The sequence below is a fragment of the Dipteris shenzhenensis genome, chromosome 28 (assembly GCF_047967505.1).
Source record: "Dipteris shenzhenensis isolate YYH24624 ecotype China chromosome 28, Dip_SZ_1.0, whole genome shotgun sequence".
Classification (NCBI taxonomy): domain Eukaryota; kingdom Viridiplantae; phylum Streptophyta; class Polypodiopsida; order Gleicheniales; family Dipteridaceae; genus Dipteris; species Dipteris shenzhenensis.
The window spans coordinates 2,297,820-2,318,572 of NC_141623.1; the positions used below are offsets into that span (position 1 = coordinate 2,297,820).

The 20,753-nt window shown below is 45.0% G+C and overlaps 1 protein-coding gene across 1 annotated transcript; it reads right to left on the bottom strand.

Moving 5' to 3' along the window:
- Positions 1-687: 687 nt before the first annotated feature.
- On the bottom strand, positions 688-19,620 carry LOC147883034 (E3 ubiquitin-protein ligase ORTHRUS 2-like). The gene is made up of 10 exons (XM_087399391.1): positions 19,070-19,620; positions 18,036-18,568; positions 17,819-17,944; positions 17,345-17,444; positions 17,185-17,246; positions 3,825-3,927; positions 3,592-3,709; positions 1,928-2,145; positions 1,488-1,769; positions 688-1,403 (listed from the first exon to the last, which is right to left on the bottom strand). The coding sequence occupies exons 1-10, from the start codon at positions 19,520-19,522 to the stop codon at positions 1,014-1,016; spliced, it is 2,385 nt and encodes a 794-aa protein (XP_087255517.1). The 5' UTR covers positions 19,523-19,620; the 3' UTR covers positions 688-1,013.
- Positions 19,621-20,753: the final 1,133 nt, after the last annotated feature.

Below are 20,753 nucleotides of genomic sequence, written 5' to 3' on the forward strand. Positions count from 1 at the left end.
CTTCCGTCCTTTTCACATCAGCAGAAGCTTCGTCACTTTCTTGGCCCTGCCTCCTGCAACACAGCGGCAATAGCATCTTGAGGTTGAATCGCCTTTCTCGTTGCTGCTTTTTTGCGACTTCAAACTTCCGGAATTGTTCCCAAGCGCAATAAATGTCAGGCCCTGCATTCATAGGGAAACATCTTTTCTAGAAAAACATAAGAGAGAGGAAATTTGCTCAGAAGGTGGAGAGAGGCACATACATCACTGAGGAAGCTCGAGGGCCGAAAGATTATCGAGAAGCCCAGCAACGTGACGAGAATTCTGCTGCTATACGCTTCGCGCGCTCGATTAGAACTTTTGTTCAATTTCTACATAGGAAACTACTTAACTCATGAACTGAGCGATGGAAGCAACACGACGGAGGGTGGCAAAATGCAGATTGCGGAAGGGTGGAGCATGCAGATTGCAGAATAGAACAGAAAACAGAAAGCTAGGAGGACAAATTTAGAACTTGTAGCTTAATTAGCATAAAACAATCCAATTCACACCTTTGTCACTCGCTTAATGAGGGTTCAAAAAAGGATAACTTGGGTCTAGGGTGCCTACCATAAATAAAAATATACGAGCCCTTCCCAATTCAATATTCAGCCTATTTCTGCCTTCAATTTAAACCTCAACGTGCATCCCTGCCACAACTAATAAAACTGTTACTTTTGAAAACATGACGACAACACCAAAGAAGGATGGAAATGGAATTCCTTGCTCTCTACAAATCAGGAATCTCTGTAGAAGTATACATCTCCTTTTAAAAGACCGAGCAAGCTGAGAAACAAGCAGGGCAATCAATGTATGGAGTCAAAAAGAGCGGAGTGCCCTTTTAATCAATAGAATCTCTGAGGAAGAACAATGCTCTTCCAGCCAGAAGGGAATGCACATCCCGAAATCAAAATCTGATAGTACAAGCATTGAAAGTAAAGTCAAAACACTGGGATGGAATTTGGGCGAATTTGGGGCAGGCCCTTATTGTCATGTCATTCGAAGTCACTGTCTGACTGAGTTTGCAACGGACTTGAAGGAGACTCAGATTTAGACGTCTTCAACTCAGATTTAGATGTCCTCGACTGGCACGATCGCTTGGCGGGTTGCTGCATTTTGTCACTCTCACAGGAGTGTTCTTTTCTTTTGTCCGGTTGGGACTCAGATTGAGGCCTTGCCTTCAAATTCTCTCTTACCTGGACTAGAGTCCCCCCTTTTGTTTCGTCCGAAGCGCTTTCCTTCTCTGCATCAGGTTTTCTGGAATTTTCACCATTGCCGTTCACTGAGCTACTCCCACCCTCGCCCTTTTTCTTACCCCCCTTTTGTTGCTTCTCAATAGCTTTCAACAGGGATTCAAGCTCATGCAGGTCTCCTTCCTGATCCACCTGAAATGACAAATTACTTCGTTACGACTGTAGCGAGTGAAGGAAATCATCGAAAAAATGGGTATGTAGGGACCGTTGGGATACCAGCATGCTACGGAGTAGCTCCTCAGAATACTCCGGATACCTCTTGCAGAGATCCAGAAAGCTCCTTTCTTCCGACAAATCCATTATCGAAATTGAAGCGCCACCAATCTCCACACTTTTGGGTGCAGGAACGTTATGCGGTGTGAAATCAATCCCATTGTCCATGTTTCCATCAGTGCTTGGTGCCTGGCGGTCAACGATCTCTTCCTCGTTAATTTCAGCATCTGAATCATCCCCAGCGCTTTTCAGCGACTGAATGACATCATCCATTTGCCGATTAACCTGTACCCACCACATCATTTTACCAAGATAGTTAAAACTCTTCTCTTAACAGCTCTCTGAAGGGTATCTTCCTTCATGGGTCGACATCATACCAGTCAGTCAAGTAAACTTTCACATTGAGTTATTGTAAAAGCTTCCATTTAGGTCTCAAGCACAACCTGCGGATTGATCAAAAAGTCGTTGATGTCTCCTTGACAAGAGGGGCAACGTTTGACAACCTTCTGCACACGCAAGGAGCGTCCACCAACCCCAGTTCGTTCACGAACATCTTTCTGTCCAGCGAAGACGGCTAAAAGACATGATTTGCAAAAATTGTGACCACAGGGAGTTGAGAGGGGCAACTTGAGCACATCCTTGCATAGACCACAACCAAATTCTGTAGCAGCAGGCATAAAAAGTAAGAAAAAGCGCAAAATAAATCTCCTCTCTCTCTCTCTCTCTCTCTCTCTCTCTCACACACACACACACACACACGACATATAAAATGTGGTGTCACAGATGAGTAGAATTATACATAGCCGAGGGAGTGGACTCCACACCTTGGTTTATTCTATCTCCATCTATGCAAGTGCATAAGAATGAGAAAACAAGCAGCTCCACTTAGATTGGGCTGGCTGCTTGGACAGCCGAGTGTCCACTTCCAGCTTTTGCTTCTTCTTGGAGTCAAAGCATTTCCTGGTTGAGCAAGAAGCAACCTTCAGTGGCCACTTCTAGTTGTGACGCTGAGTACAGGGCAGCATTTACAATTACCATTGAGCGTGTATGGCTTGGACAGTTATAAGCTGATTTGGGTATGGGACAACCGACCTTGCTACCTCTATCTTCACTGACAATCAGAGTGCTTTGCAGTTGCGCATAATCCTGCCTTCATGCTCGCCAAAGCACATAGACCTACACTATCATTATGACAGGGAGAGATGAGAGATCAGCATGATCTATGTGCCTACACATGATGATGTGGCAGATATATTCAACAAGGGTTTGCCTCGTGAAAAGTTTCAAGTTTTTGAACTTCCTTTTTATGTCACATTCTTACTCCAAGGGGGTTTATAAGCATATGTTACAAGAGTGCTGTGTGATCCACTACGACTCAACAGGGACCCTTTTTGCTCCAATTGATGGAGGTTTTACCCCCCTGTCAGTTCGTGCTCAGTAAGCACAACCTATGTGACCATGGGCGTGCTAAGGGGTCTATCCTCATTGGTACTTTGTGATGGGACCAGTCACTCTCTCCAACTCAAATATCTTCTCAGCTTCCTGTGTACTTGCTTTTCCCTTTGCGCCAACCTTTATGGCCATGTCAAGGATACTAAGTCAAATCAGCATATGATATGCAGACGGTGGTACCACAGGATCTGATGACAATTCTCTCCCTCCCGACAGGACAGGTTGGTACTATGTTGATCCAGATGGCAACGCATAGCATCTGGAGTGAGCACTGACCACCAGGGGATCTTAGCAACCCTCTACAGTCTTTCACTGGAGACTGGGTGGCTCGCAGCCCTCTCGAAGAACATATATGTCCTACTCTTTGTACTAGTTTTCTTATTTTTAGTCCTACATGATTATAATTATGTTTTATTATCTCAATAACTTCACACCAAGTCGGGAAGGTTTACTTACCCTAGTGCAGATTGTTTTTTTCTCTCTTCCAATGGAGTTATGTCAAAAACTCTCTAGCTCTTTTATTTTATACTTATTTTCTAGTCCCATAGATCCTAACGGGTCTCCACAGACTTTAATACAAGCATTTCATTTCATCTCTCTCTCTCTCTCTCTCTCTCTCTCTCTCTCTCTCTCTCCCCGTCCTTTACATATGTACCTTTCAGCAACCGATGGCCAATGGATAGCGGTTTTCGGCTTCCATGTCTCTGTCCACCACCCCCATCTTCAGCCTTCCTACTAGCTGGTGGTGAAAACGTCCAGCCCCAAACTCCTTCCTTTGAATCCAAGCAACAATCCCCAATCGTATTTTTTCAATTGAAGGGATGAAAACTAGACATAAGAAACTAAAATATAAAGATGAAATATGAGCAAATGTATGAAGAGACCTACCTTCCAATCCCAAGCTGGTTGAGACTTTCTTTCAGTCAGGTCTACCGCAATTTGCAATTCATCGATCTGAGGCAATGGTCGAAGCCTATCACCAGTCTCATCACTGGCATACGTGAATCCTTTAATAAGCGCCAAGATTAACTCTCTCTCTCTCTCTCTCCCCCCCTCACACACACACACACTCTCTCTCCCCCGTCCTTTATAAACTTTTTGTTGAAAAATACTTCATAGAAGTTTGCTATGGTGGGAGATTTGGTTGCACAAAAGGCTACCACTGAAAATCTTAGACTAGGAAAATAGAGTCAGAATTTACAAGTTTTAGAGTTCTTAATAATATTTGCACATGGACAAATGAGTATGGCTTGTCGGGAGTAATGTTTACATCAATTGGGCGAGATCACAAGAAGCATGTACGGAACATACCTTAATTCTATGTGCTTTTACTTAGCAGTAAGAGAGGGCAACAGAGTATTAAGCAACTAGCAATCCCCAATTTCTGGGGCAAACATAACAGTCTGCAGGCCAGCCAAAAGGTCAGCCAGCAGGGCCAAACAAGTGGCCAGAAATAGCCGACCAAATTCAGGCCAGCGAGCTGGTCTGGCCGACCAGAACTGGCCGACCAGCTGGCAGGCCCACCGACCAGCTGGCCGACCAGCTAGGTCTGGCCTATAAAGGCACAAGCCCCCCACACTCTCATAGACAGGACAGGACAGGACCTGCAGCTGCTCCTCATCTCCACCATTCTTTGCTGCAGCCCCGCCTGCTCCATCTACCTCTCCTCTTCAGATCTGCCTTCTCTCTGCCTCTCCTTCCTGCCTCCTGGCTGCTCCATCTTCTCCTCCAGATCTGCCCCATCCTGCTCCAGATCTGCTCCTTCTGCTCCAGATCTGCCCCATCCTGCTCCAGATCTGCTCCTCTGCTCCTTCTGCTCCAGATCTGCCCCTCCTGCTCCAGATCTGCTCCTTTTCTTCATCATGTTGCTATTCCAGATAGCCTGAAGGTTCCTTCCTGAGAGCATGCTGGTTTTCAGCCATTTCCTAGGGCAGCTCTAGCCCTTCATCTTCTTCGTCATCATCGAGCTACACGGAGGACTGCGTTTCGCTCCCTCTGCTGCTATCTTTTCTACTGTTTCTCTACATGGAATCATCTTTCTGATTCACCTCAGCCACGGTCCTTGAGACACACCGGCTTGAGGTTCTTGTATTCAGTTTTTCATATTACCGACAAGCACTATGTTTTCTGAGTTCCATTCTTTAGTTGTGTCTGAGTATTGTCTATTTTTTGATCGCTCCACTGCAAACCCTATCGTTTCTCTATATGGTATCAGAGCCATGGTGATCTAAAGACAAAAGATCTCTGGTAATCTAAAGATCCTGCTTCTTCATGGAGGCCATAGGTACGGGGAGCATCACTCCTATGAACATATCAGTTTCCTCTTCATTCCGCTGCGCACTACGGGAGAGAACTCCATCTTCTACTCCCATCCCTCCCTTTCAGAACTCCATCTTCTACTCCCATTCCTCCCTCCCTTTTCGGTTTCAGGCTTGACACTCCCCATTCCTTCGAACAAGGAGGTCATGATCGTTCACCTCTACCAGATCTCCATCGGCATCGACTTCCAGGATCTACAAGTTCTTCCTAGGCGGGACCCTTTTTCTGTTCAGATGTGTCTTGATGACTGTTGTTTCGATTCTTCTACACTCATGGAGGCGGGGATAGACTCCTCTCTCGAGAGATCCAAGATCGGGCACACATTGGTTCACTGTTCAGCTACGATCTCTTCCTTTGGCAGGAATCCTACCATCTCTAGATTATCAGTGCTGCTACAACATATTTGTTTTTCCCTCCACCTTTTGGCGTTGAGAGGGGGTGGCTTATTCTCTCAAGCTTCACAGTGTTCTTAGTTCTATATGGGATCATACGTGTGACTCAGGCACTTGAGGAAGTGAACAATTCCCTTGCAAGGGCACTCCTCTTGTGACCTTCTCTGCATTTTTTGCATTTCATCTCTAGGGCATTTCGCAGGGATAGCCACCACCACCGTCGACATCCCTACACGAAGCTCCAAGCACACAATGTCTGCCCCTCCAAATTGGCAATTGAGAGGGGGTATGAAACCGGCCTCTAATCACTCAGAGGGCAGTGGAACGAAACCTTTAATCACTTCAGCACTTATTTACAGCTCACAAAGCATATATCACAACCATTAACCATTGCATGATCACCATTTGGCATTTACCCATTTGTTCACAAACAAAACCACTGAAAAAGGGATGGAGGCTAGAATGCCCCTGCTCAACAGACATAGACAAGTGCACCCGATTGGTCCCAAACACCGTGGCGCCCCTTTCGGTATTTCTTTATATTTCACAGTGAAATGATTACAAGTTGCATCTGGGAGACCTTCCCTGCAACTGAGCACGCAGCCCCAATTCACTAAGCCTTCGCAAGCCTTTCAAGCATAGAACACCATCACATAGGTGCACTTAACCCATAGGCTCAACCCAAAGGCATTCTCTTTTCCGAGTGCAATTCCATTGGCTGTCCAGATGCAATCACACTGCACCCCAGCTGCACTCTCTTTGAGTGGTTTCCAGATGGCATTCACAAAGCTTTTCAAAGCTCCAAAATAAAATCAGCAAAGTACCCAACCAAAGAATGACTCATGTAGCACTGCCTGGGCACCTGTGAGCCAAGAAAGAGGCAGCACACGAGGCCAACCAATAGCTTATGGCAAAAAGAAATTGCAGTAGCAAAATCACAACTCACCAAGCCCTGAAAACTCGAACCAAGTCCTCAATCGCCAAGAGGACATAGTAGCCAATGCCCAATTGCATTTTCAGCCAAAGAGGAGTGCAAAGGCATGAAGAAAGAGCATTTATAAGAGCCGACCAGCAAGAATTCCACTGAAAAATGCAAAAAGAAGCACTTCTGTCGCGAAGAAGTGGGAGTTCTTGGGCTCAAAAGAAGCGTGCTTCAGAGAGGAATGCATTGAGAAGATTTTGGAAAAGTTTCATCGCCGGAAAGTCCTCCAAAACTGAGAAAAACCAGTCAACCAGCGCGTGGGACCACTCGAAATTCAACAGAAAGCTGTAGCTTTGCAAGAGGAGGCCCAGGAGGCGGTAGAAGCAAAAAGATCCAGAAAAAGCCACTTTTGCAAATTCAACCAGCAAAAGAAGTGCTCAGCTCTGCCCGTTCTACCAAACGCCGAAGGGAAAAACATATCACTACGAAGGGGAGGCAGAGGGGAAGCCATCGGGCCAAAAGGAAGTCGAATCCAAACGGGTGAGAAGTTATGAAGAAAAACCGAATTCAGCTGAAGGAGCCTGAAAAACCAGTCCAAAATCTCAACAAAGGGAGAAGATGAGAGAGAAAACCACACATGAGAAGTTTAGAAGGCCCAGGAAGGTCCAGGAATGGCAAAGGAGCATGTAGAAGGCACTAGAGCCACCTAGAACTCTAGGGGGGCCACTGAAGGTACATGGTCCTCTAGGGGGCCCATTAAAAATGCCACATCATCATTTCCCAACAACCATTCTTTTAATTCCTTGGAATGCCTTTGGGCCTAGGGATTAATTACACTTATGTGCTAGGCACCATGCCGCGTTTAATTACACATTATTAAGCCCACACTTGGACTTTTGAAACCAAAGTTGTCACGATCTTGTAGTACATTAAAGTACTTAGAATTTCACGCCCCCGTGACATACCCCTCTCTTGAAACAGCAAACCACAGTTTGCTGCCCCAAAACACAGGAGCGAGCATGAAATATAGCATAAAAGAGTATACAAGAAAGCCGCAGCTACAGTATACAGAGACAATGAAAATATGGCTAGGAGAGGCATGCATCCATCCATATACACTGCTCAAAATCTATGTGATCCTTGGCGATCAATAGTCAAGATGCATCAATATCATGAAGTCTCACAGCAGAAATACTGTCAGCTCAGTATCTCGGATGAAACATACAGTGTCATCAAGCGACCTCATGAAATCACAGTGAGCCCGTTTGTACTGAGGGAGTGGAGGTGCTACCCCCCTCTCGAACACCAGGTAATGCTCCAGACGCTCGCTCTACTGAACTACCTGTACGAGCTTGGACCGCAGTCGGCTCTAATTGGAAAGCATCAAGGTAAAGCTACAATATCCCAGGTGAATCTGCCAGTTCACCTTCCTCCATCCATTTCGCATCAAGTGATGTGTAATTTTGAAATTTTACCAAGTAGCGACAGATAACTTTACCCTTGAGCTTTCTATCCCTGTGTGCCAGAATCTGCTCTGGGACCAGAAGTTCATCATGTTCTTCCACTTCAGGCTGCACCTCATCAGGTAAATCCTCGAGAATATCTCCATGATATTGCTTTAATAAGCTCACATGAAAGGCATTATGTATCTTCCAATGCGGAGGCAACTTCAGCCTATAAGCTACCTCGTTTATCTTTTCAGAAACCTGAAAAGGACCATAGTAACGCATGTTCAGCTTTCTGTACAACCTTTCCTTGCCTTTCCTATTTTTGAGCCTTGCCTTCTGAAAATGCAGCAAAACCCAATCACCTTCTGTGAATACCAATTCCCTGCGGTGCTTATCGGCTGCTCTTTTTTGCTTGTCTTGACTTCTTTGCAAGGCATATTTGATCTTCTTGTAAGCCTCTTCAAGGCTTTCCACAAAACGATCAGCTTCGAAGATTTTCTCTTTTGTATGCAAAATGGGAGGTATCTTCCTGGCACCTTCCACTATTTCAAAAGGTGCTTTACCAATGGATGTGTGCACCGTATTATTGTAAGCATATTCCAACAAAGGCAAATAATGCTCCCATTTGCTTTTGTGGTTTGAGACATAGCATTTAAACATATCCAAGATGGTAGAGTTTTCCTGCTCCGATTGTCCATCAGACTGAAGGTGAAAAGATGACGAAAAATTCAGCGTAGTGCCCATATTTTCAAACAGTCCTCTCCAAAAGAGGCTGGTCATCCTCGGATCTCTATCACTAATTATGGATTCAAGCATCCCATGATACTTGAAGACATGCTGCAAAAACAATTTGGCCGTTTGATCTGCTGTAATTTTCTTTCTTATTGGCACAAAGTGGGCTTGTTTGCTAAACCTGCAAATTATTGTCCACAATCCATCATGTCCAGTAGGAGTACGTGGAAGATCAAACACAAAATCCATAGCTATGCTTTGCCATGGTCTATCCGGAATCAGCAAAGGGTGTAACAACCCAGGTGCCTTCTGCCTGTCAAACTTTACTTTCTGACAAACCATGCATGTAATAACGGGTTCAGAACACAACTTTTGCTTCAGCTCTTCAAAAGCTGCATTTTCCTTTGTTCCCCACTGAAACGGTACAGCTTTCTTTTGTAAAGCATGCAAGGGAGAAGCAATTTCTACAAAGTACTTAAAAAACCTCCGATAGTATGAACACAACGCAAGAAAGCTTCTGACTTCATGCAGATTTTTCAAAATTGGCCAACTCCTTATGGCCTCAACTTTTGCAGGATCCATCTTGACTCCACATCCTTTGACACTATATGACCAAGAAAATGAATCTCATGCATAAAGAACTCACTTTCCTTGGTGTTTATTAATAGCTTGTGTCTTTTCAACTCTTGAAACACAATAGTCAGGTGTTTCCTGTGCTCCTGCTCATTTTTAGAGAACACAATGATGTCATCGAAGAAAGTGCCCACAAACTTTCTGTGTGCTCTAAAAATTCTGTCCATCATTCTATTGAAAGTAGCAGGTGCATTAGTCAAACCAAAAGGCATCACAAGGAACTCATATAAGCCAAATGAAGTGCGGCAGGCAGTGTTGTAGACATCTTCAGGCCATATCCTTATCTGATGGTATCCACTTTTAAGGTCAATACGACTGAACATTGAGGAACCTTCCAACCGATCCAATATATCATCAATGCGTGGAATTGGAAAACGGTTCTTAATTGTGACTTTATTCAAAGCCCTATAATCAATACACATTCTCCAACTGCCATCCTTCTTTTGCACAAGCAACACAGGGGAACAGTAAGGAGAATTACTTGGCTGTATTAATTCCTTTTCCAAGAGTTCCTTAACTTGTACATTATCTCTTCCTGTTGTGCCTTACTGACACGATAGGGAGGTATATTAGGTGGTGAGCTTCCTGGAATTATATCAATTTGATGATCCTCGGGCCTCTTGGGAGGTAATTCTTGAGGAAGTGCATCTGAGAAACAATCCTGAAAATCTGAAATAAAAGCAGCCCTTTCTCTATCTAAAGCAGAAAGAGTAGAGCCTTCCTGAACTGGTTGGCTGTCCTCTTTGACAAAAATCAAGTACGCTGAAATATGACGCTTTATTACATTGGAAATACAAGAAGCTGAAACTACAAGGATGGACTCCCCTTTCAACTTTACATCAAGTACATGATTTTTGCCTCTATGAGTTAAAGAAATCTTCTTGTTTCTCATCTGCACATCAGCCCCCACCCTGTACATCCAAGGCATCCCAAGCAAAGCATCACACTCTGGCAAAGGCATAATGTAGAAGTCCTCTGCATCCTGATATCCCTGGATATGCATCCTCAACTTGTCAATGATAGGAGTGACAGGTGTGTTGAGTTCAAGGTTGGCCATATCACACATGCCGGATGGCCCCATTTCCTCAGGCTTGATGCCAAGCCTTCCTGCCATATCAGGAGTTATGAAATTTGCCTTTGCCCCAGAATCAAAGAAAAACAAACAATTCTGATTTCTGATTTTTCCCCATGCTCTGCACATCTCAGTCTTTTTCATTTCCTCTTCATCATGTGCATGTGGCAGACTCCCAATCACATCTGGAGAAGTCCTACAGAAGGTTTAGGCTTTTTGCCCTTCCGATCAGCCTGTTTATTACCATTCTTATCATCATCTGGCCTGTCTCTTTTCTTGAATGGGCAATCATAAGAGCGGTGTCCCTCTCCTTTGCATATAAAACATTTGTTTTGCTCCATGAGTGACTTTTTCTCTTCATCAGATAACTTGGTACGGGGCTGTTTATTAGGCTGTCCACGCCTTTGACCAGCTTTGAATTGGGCTTTTCCTCCCTTTTGAAACGGTCGTTTGCCATAATTTTTATTTTTAGATTTGATGTCCTTATCCTGGTGTTTGGCAGCCCGTTTGTTGTCTTCTTTCTTGCTGTCCATAAAGCCCAAATTCTTCTCCTGCATCCATGCATATGCTGTCCTTGCATTCTCAATTAATTGAGTCATAGAACCCACCTTGGTTTTGATGCAATAATCACGTAGCTCACTAGGCAATCCACAACAGTACCTCTCTATTTGCTCTTTCAAAGAAACATGCCTGTAAGAGCTCAATGGCAACAAAACATCCCAAAATCTCTGAGTGTAATCATCAAGATGCATCTCCATGAGGCATAAGGTTGGTATACCACTTAAGTGCATTGCCTTTCAAAAATGTGGCAACCTTCCTCATCTTGGATGCTTCTGTAAACAAACCCCCAAGAAATGCAGCATCAAACTGTTGAACGAATGTGAGGGCTTTGTACCTGTCTTGTACTCCATTATATGTATCAAACTTGACATGAGAACCACCATCCTTAAATTCTTTATATACATTTGATATTGGCTGTCCCAAAGATGGCTGTATATTTGCAGCATTCCCTTCACTAGGGAGAGCCATGCTTGGCTGAACATTAGGCATGGGAGCATATGCTGTGGCTTGCATGCCTGGCTGCATTCCCACATTGTCATACATGGCTTGCTTTCTATGCCCAATTGGCAGTGAAATCAACATAGCATCAAAGATAGAATCTGTACCAAAATATTCAGGTTGCTGCCTCAAATATGGCTGAGGTGGTTGAGCCACATTTATGGACTGCACATTATTATTTTGAGGAGTAGAAGTACCCAAACCAAGGCCTTGTGCTGGCTGCTCATACTGTTGCACTGGCTGTACTTTTTGTACCTCTTTCTCAAGTGCTCTTTTGGGTGATTCCTCTCTCTTGGAAGTCACTTTCTGAGTCATTTTTTATGGCTGTCCCTCATGGGAAACTAATGCATGAGTGTGTGGTCCGCCATGAGAAGCTGATGCATGTGTGTACTCACTCTTTCCATGCTTGTGCTTTCTTGATTTCTTCTTCTTCTTGGCATTTGTTTGCACAATCTGAGCCAAATTTTGAGCCAACTGAGTCAAGGCAGTCACTGCACTTGCAAGCTGTGCATTCAACATAGTAGCATCATTTGACTCACTGCTAGAACTAGTATCACCGTTGAGCTCAGTTGTAGCTTCATGTGTGGCCTGCTCAAAAGGCATTTGTTGTGCTCCCTGCAGCTGTACCTTCTCCTTTGAGGAGTTGTGGAGCTCTCTTGCTCATGGGTACTCACCATGTTTATGGTTGTAATATTCAACCAGCTGGCAAGCCCACCGATCAGCTGGCCGACCAGCTAGGTCTGGCCTATAAAGGCACAAGCCCCCCACACTCTCATAGACAGGACAAGACAGGACCTGCAGCTGCTCCTCATCTCCATCATTCTTTGCTGCAGCCCCGCCTGCTCCATCTACCTCTCCTCTTCAGATCTGCCTTCTCTCTGCCTCTCCTTCCTGCCTCCTGGCTGCTCCATCTTCTCCTCCAGATCTGCCCCATCCTGCTCCAGATCTGCTCCTCTGCTCCTTCTGCTCCAGATCTGCCCTATCCTGCTCCAGATCTGCTCCTCTGCTCCAGATCTGCCCCTCCTGCTCCAGATCTGCTCCTTTTCTTCATCATGTTGCTATTCCAGATAGCCTGAAGGTTCCTTCCTCAAAGCATGCTGGTTTTCAGCCATTTCCTAGGGCAGCTCTAGCCCTTCATCTTCTTCGTCATCATCGAGCTACACGGAGGACTGTGTTTCGCTCCCTCTGCTGCTATCTTTTCTACTGTTTCTCTACATGGAATCATCTTTTTGATTCACCTCAGCCACGGTCCTTGAGACACACCGGCTTGAGGTTCTTGTATTCAGTTTTTCATACTACCGATAGGCACTATGTTTTCTGAGTTCCATTCTTCAGTTGTGTCTGAGTATTGTCTATTTTCTGATCGCTCCACTGCAAACCCTATTGTTTCTCTATACAGAGCACTCACATGTACAACCAAAACAGAATATATATATCAAGATACCAAGTACAAAAACTGCCAATGAACTGTACCAACACCTTCAGCAGACAATCACCGAGGTAAGGTACCAAAAGATGGCTCCATTTGCTGCACCCTCTCCGGTAAACTCTTCCTCTTCTGCCACGTGCCTCCGTGTAGGCTCCAGTGGCAACTGTTCTTCTCAGATGTTCTCTGCAAACAAAGCTCACTGCCCTATGCTCTTCTACAGTGTGTAGGTCTGCACCAAGGTGTTCTGTAGATGTTTGGGACTTCTGCCCTGCAAGAACTGATGGTGTAGATCCCTTGATCTCCCTTGCTCTTCACCCTGATGTGTGACCTGCAGGCTGGGACTCCTTGAATGAATGGCTGCCCCCATTGGGGGTCTATTTACAGGCTTTGAAGCCCCCAGACCTGGCTGAACAGTCTGCAAAACACCCGACCAGTCTGTGGATCTAACCTACTTGGTGCAGCCTGTATAATGCCTTATTTAGAGGCACCTGGTTGCTGGTTCCTGCTGCAGCCTTCAGCCCCTCTGCACCGCTGAACCTGCTTTATTACGTCTGCCACTGCTGCCAACCAGGTACCTGCTCTCATGCTGCATCTTACTTGCTCCTGGATTGCAAGGAGAATGCTAGAAGGCTGTGACTGGTACATTCTAGGGGCCTTGCTGCCAGCCAATCATACATACATGCTAAGGTATCCAATGCCCTATACTTCCAAAGAAAAGGAGGCTGTTGGAATAGGAGAGTACCAGAGGACCATTAAGGGGAATGCTCGACAGGTTGGCTTTTGTGGAATGATGCACTGGCATTTGAAAGACATATTGTCAAACAATCAGGGAGGTCAAGCCAACCAACACTAATTTTGGATGACAGCCCAAGCCAAAGAAAACTAATTTTGGATGACAGCCCATTTCAAGACATCATCATCCGATCCGCTCACCTCCCCCCGCCTTCTTGATATAGTGCTATGCTCCTTCAGGCATCTTCTGCTCTGTCTAGAAACTTCTTATTAGCCAATAGTGATGAATGGTAATGGGCAGGAACCTACCTTTGGCGTGTTAAAGAAAAATGACAACATGAGAGCTCTCTGAACTCATGAGATGAATGAGCTTCATTATTCATGACATAGCAGGCCTTCTATGCGAGCGGTTGCTGAAGAATTGTTATCAATCACACAACCCATTCAAAGCCTTTTTGGCGCATATCCCATTGAGTCCAATCAGCCTAGGAGGCAACGATTAAGCTCATTGCAAAAAGATCCCATTGCAAGTGCAAGGAAACTCCAAATCCACGTTCATTATCTATCATGTGCACTTGCCCTGAGCTACTTTTCGAAAGTGACCAAATCGAGGTGGAAGCCAGAACTTGGGAACAACCTCTCTATGCAGACGTTTTGCTTTGATTGGATAGTACGAACCTGTTCTGATTTGATTCTCTCTGCTTTCGTATATCCTTGCCATTCTTTCAACGTTGACCAAATTGACGTGGAAGCCAGAACTTGGGAACAACCTCTCTATGCAGACGTTTTGCTTTGAATTGGATAGTACGAACCTGTTCTGATTTGATTCTCTCTGCTTTTGTATATCCTTGCCATTCTTTCAACGTCTACTGCAGTTGGATGGAACACAATTCCTTGGGCATAAATGAATCAAAATTTTCATGCTAAACTGCAACCCTTCTCAACAAATAGCCACATTTGAGCCAGAATTTCATCAAATTATTGAAGATGCCTTCACTCGTAATGTGCAAGCATCGTATGAATCTTTCTTACTTCCACGACTTAATCTGAGTTAGCCACCCATACCTTCCCAGCCTGGGGCTAAGACATCCTCAGCTTCAAAAGCTTAAAACGTTCAGGAAATTATGCAAACTTCTGTCCCATCGAAAGCTTCTGCAATGATTTTTTGTGTAACGAACTTGTAGCTGGATTTCAGCAAGGGCCTTAATGAGCCCTTTGCTTCAGCCCCTAGTGGCTTGTATGAGTTACCATTTGGTTTTGCACTTTGTCTCATGGGCCCACGAGGCCTCCTATACATCTTTCTTTCTTTCTTTCTCTGATGTAGTTTGCATTCTTCTCAAGTCCCCATATTTCCAATCCCTCTCCTACACCTTGCAGCGCATAGCACTTTTTCCTTTGCGACTCATCTCCTGGGTGGAGTCAGGAACTGGCTGCTTTTAGGGAGATAGCTGATGCAGGCTGAACTGATCAATGACTGAAAGCAGTTGCTGGGCAGCTGACTGTGTGGGCCCGTTTTTGTTGAAATCACCCGCATGGAGGAGATGAAGATCGCTGGCAGGTTTTCGAGGAATGGCGCCCGGGGGGGGGGGGGGGGGGGGGGGGGCGCACGCGTGTGTACAGGGTGGGTTTCTTTTGTTCGCCGGGGGGGGGTTGGTTTACTCATGATTTAAGTGATGCATCAGAGCTCAGTTAAACCTTCAATGTTCTCTATTTACTATTTAGTAAATAGAGTAATGAAATCAAGTTTGGGTTTTTTGAAATTCAGGGTACACATGATGTAGGGCTCTAGAAAGCGAACATATTATTCCAAAGGAGAGCGCTAGAAGGTGTGGTTAACTTTTTTTGAAATCAAAGGTTGACAGCCTAAGGCCTATGGAGCCTTGAGGCTTACATAAAAAGGGCATTGAAGGAACCGAAACATATCCTACTTCAACCACATGTAGTGCAAAAGCCTTGGTGAGTTCATTCGTGACCACTGGCTAAAAATAGCAGGTCGAGCGATTGGTCCCTATCAAGCATCTGGGGCTAGACATTGACATTCTTTGCCAGCTTCCTCGTGGTACCTTCTTCTCATTCACTGGCTAAAAATACTAAGTGAATTCCTTCTCATCGATCTATTTTTAAGATTATCAGTTTTGAGTAGATCGAGTGCCTTACAATATGCATCAAGTTTACACAAAATAACCTCAACTATACATTGATAAGGACCTAATGATGGAGAAGTACCAAAATGGATCCTCTTTCGATTTTTCTGATCATCCTATAAATGCATGGCTTAGCATTAGCATGACATGCATAAAGCACATCTTCGACGCACAAAATGGAGAACACAACGGAGTGAGTTTCTTAGTGAGGTTCTTCTCCTAGAACCTACAAGCCTACTTCTTATAGATTGTGTTGTTTTGATCCGTCAATTCCAAGGTCACACACCCCGGTGCACAAGGTTAGGTTACCTAGCAACCTCTATGTTCAGGCACTCCGAGAGAAGTATAGGCAACGGTGAGTACTGGTGGTACTTAGGAATCCTCCAGATTGTGCCCCAAGTCCTGACTCAATATGTTTGAGCTTGCCTAACCAAAACAAGTCGCCTAACCATGGTGGCTTCTTTCCATCCAACATGGGATGATTTGAAAAGTTCCCTCTAGTATAATTTCAGACCAGTTGGAAGTGTCATGAATTGGCCAATATGGAAGTGTTCCCTGGTGAAAGAAAGTGTTCCCTGGTGAATCTATTCATACTTATGGCATGAGAATGAAGATTCTAGCAAGCAAGAGACGAGAACTGTGGTAAGAAAATTAAAATTTTAATGGCCAACTTTGCTCCATCCATCAATTTAAAATCAAATAAAGAGCAAAGTTATCAACCAAAATTTGCTTGTGGACTTAATTCCCTGATCGAAAACAATAGTCTTGGAGATGCTATGATGTACAAAATGCTTGGCCTATAAAGATACCACTTTTGTAGCTTTCGCTTTTCATGCAATGAAGCTGAATCTATTGATCATTGTCCATGTCATCTCGTGCAAAAGATGAATCATGGCATTCTTGAACGTAAGTTTCTGTCAGATACCTCATCCACACAAATTTTGTTTTGGTTCCATAAATAGCATCCATGATATAATACCTCACCTTCACTTAGCTTAGTTCAAATCCTCAATCAATATTGTTTGCATCTTTCCCGAGAACGAGGAGAGTAATACAGTGGGGAACAGAATGACAAGTAGGTCTATCAATACAACTCTAGTCTGATACTGAATAAAGGTAATCTAACTTCTAAGTAAGCAAGCACAGCTGCATTTTAAAAGGATGGACAACCTGCCAGAGAGTAATTCTATTACTGTACCTTGAGCAAAACAGTGAAAAAGATGACTCATGGCAACTGAATATCTGATTAAGGATTATCTACTAGAACACATGACAGGCTAAGAAGTAAAACTATGCCAACACAACACAGCTCCTTTAAGTTCAATGTGCATCTACAGAGAATCCATTTCCCAGCATTTACACATACCTGGTCCATGGAGCAGGCTCATTGTCACACCTTACAAATAGGTAGCGGCAGACTTTGAAACCCTGTTGCAACAATTCTTCATGGGTTAACAAAGAGTGTCAATCTTATAGTACAACTCAAACAAAATCAATACTAAACTATATGAGGTATGACTTTGTACTTGAATGCCTGGCTTTCGCCAGCACTTCTCAATACGGTAAATGCCATCATAACGGACACCACTCTCTGGAGCATAAGAGGAGCGCTTTTCTTTGTGAGACCTGACACAAAGAGGCATTAGTTACAAACAATCCCGCCCTGGAGCATCCTGAAAAGTATCATCTTGAAAAGCAATGGAAATGGAAAACCATCATGTAGTTAGAAAAACAAAGCATAGCATATATAGATGAAGCACTTGAACCAAGCTTGCAGACTATAGTCATAGTAAAGCACCCCATGGGTAAAACTTGAGACAGCTTGAAACCAACAGCCACTAGCATGCATTGGGGCAACAGCATTGCAATTTGTGGAGTCAAATAAGGCAAGATATTCATTTTCTTTCTTTCTTTACGAAGCCAAAGAAGATTCCCCCGTGGAACATCAAAACCCCACTGAAGGAAAAACTACTCAGAAATTTGGACTGGAGAGAGGTCACCTCACTACCCGAACTGGGTATCCTCTTTTGCAGCTGACTCGTAACGCCAAATTACTTTTATCAAATGTTTGATCAAACGATTGTTTGTCATTGGTTCGCCTATTCCCACTTAAATCTCTTCCACCACTGCACAGCATCAAAAAATGTGAAACTCCAGTCATTGTCTTCGAAAAGCACCCAAAATAATGCATTGTTACCACTTGGTGCAGGCTGCTACCTTCCAGTGTAGAGAAACCATTCACCATGATCTTCATCATCTTCGTATCCCCCAGATAATGCAACTGACTGAGCTCCATAATCTGATTGCCCCGCGATACCTGCAACGTGTGGAAGGTGTACTCCCCACTGCCTACACTCCAGCCTATCTTCCCATGTCTCTCCAACAAGGACGCCTTGTCCTCTTATGGGATCATTCTCAGCTGTAATCGGACCAAAGTGATCGGGGGGCACCGTGACAAAGATCTTGCCACTAGCAGCATTAGCTTTCCCTGGTTTTTTCGCCCTCTCGGTGGTGAAACACTTGTCTGGCCTGTCTTGGTTCTGAATGTAGTGGTATGGCTTTGGAGGTCCATTCATGACAGGCATTGCTGCAGACTTTGCCATGCGTATAGCTATGACAAGGGCTGAGTTTATTCGTGGCTGCCTGGCAATTTTAGCAGGAATAGGTGCACGACATTTGCCGCAAGCTTTCTTCCCCTGTCCAATCCAGCGCTGGAAGCATTTGAGGCAGAAATTATGGCCACAAGGTGTCTGCACAACAGCAAATAATGGCACTTAGGAAACAAACCAAAAAAATTTATATCAATCCTCAACGCAAACAAGACGAGGGCACAAGCTTGCAAATGCATCACTTAAAGATATAAAATTGGCCTCCGGAAACGAGAGTAGCAAAGATACTGGGATGGCGTTAGTTCGAGACAAGACAATTACAGAAACAAGGTAAACTCTTGAAAGCAGCCATGTTCCATATTGTAGGATTCTCATCGCACACAGGTCTGCAAGTAGATATGCAATAGCTCAAAAACAAGGTTCATGTCTTGTGTTTACATAAAGCATAATGTCAAAAAAGAAGGGATAACGTTCCCCCGAAATTATTGAAGCTGCTGGAAATGCTGAAAGTCTTAAAGAACTGTGTAGACACGGTTTCAGCACCGGAAAATCAACAGGTCAATGGAAAAACAAGAACAGCACACATTCAGAAAGCAAGGGCAACTTCTTCTTGAAAGATTCAAAGCACGACATATGCCTCACCGTGACTGGGCGATCAGCAAGCTCCATACAAAAAATGCAGTTGAGATTTTCATCGAATATTTCTAGCATCTTGTGTTTCTTCTTGTTTTGGACGCCAGCCGCCTCACCGTTCACTGCCTTTCCGGCGTTGCTCATGACATCTTGGCACTTTCTGGCCTTCTGCTGCTCCGTGAGGTTGGGGTCGGACCCAATGGCTCGAATTCGACTCACCACGTCGTCGCCCAAGATAGGAACGCTTGAATTGCTCTGGAGGGGAGCCGGCTGCTGCTGGTGGGAGGACGGTTCACAGTCGGGGCAAAACCAATCCCCAGCAGGAACGGAGATCAAGGGAGGGTTGAGGCAGGGCATGTGCCAGGGACTACTGCAACTGTTGCAAAGGAGGAGTTCAGCATCGGATGGAGTGGCCTTGCACACCATACACATGCCGTCCAAATCGCAGGGCAGTTCCGCCATCTCTCTCGCTCGCTCTCTCCTCGTAGAGTTGGAGGACACAACTGACAGTGTCGAGAGCTGGGTCTATAGCTACGCAGGCCGGATGGTGATATTCTAGCGCACCTGCTACGTGAATTGAGCTCGACCTCGTCCCCTGACGATTGGAGGGCAATAGCGTCGCACAATCATCTTCATCATCGTCTTCTTCTTGATGTTCAGTAATAAGCCCCCCGGCCGGCGTCCAGCCGCAATTTCAGTCCTGCTGCTTGTACTTCCTGGTCAAGGACCGGCTATCGAGCTCATTTCAACTTTCTAGCCGCTCCGACACGCTCTCACAGTCGCGAAGCCTGCACACCAGCCTTTCTTCTTGCTAATCATACTTACCACTTGTCGGGCGTACCACCTGGCTCCTGCTGCTATTCCGAACTCCGGACGCAGGCAATAGAGGGCTAGAGCCCTGCTGCTGCTGCAATAGAAGTCTGCCCTACTGATGAGTCCTGACTCCTGACTCCTCCAAGTCTGCGTGCGCGCACATATCCCCGAGAAACACTGTCCTGGTCAGAAGAATTGCCTTACGAATCACAACTGCAATCTACACACAAGCGGACAAGGAAGCGAGTAGGCCACTTCCCGGTGAGGAAAGTGGGGGCTCCCAATTTATTACGATTCGAATGCGCCCCCTTCCCCGCACGTCGCTAGCACCCACTGTGAGCTTGGGCGGGAAACATCGCTCCTCACTTCGCCCCCCCCCGCTCGCGAATTCCTCCTATCTATCTATCGTCTCTTTCTTTCCCAGGGCCCCTCTGTGGCTCCCCTGCTAATTCTCTCCACTGTTTCTCTCCCAACAGCTGCAACGGTTGACTTCATCGGATTACAGAAGTTCTTTATGTATGTTGCTTTTCCTCTCGAGTGCCTTCTACGTCAAATAGCAATATCACAAATCGCTGTCCTTGTTTGGACCGTTCGTTCTCCTTCCAAGTTCCGCCCCCTCGCGATCATCACCCGAGCTTCGTATTCTATTCTTTGTTGGAGTCCTGACTGTCTAGCCTAGAATAGCCTAGAATACCTTAGCTTTGGTATTCTATTCTTTGTTAGCACTGCCTTCCAGACAACGCTCTACTTTCATTTTTGTGAAAAAGTGTCCTCTTAACCGCTCACCCTTCTAATTCAAGCTGCGCCACTCTCAGGTGCTAAACCCTTCTTTGCCACTACTATCTAAGGCAATGCTCATGCAAATTTCTTTCACTTCCAT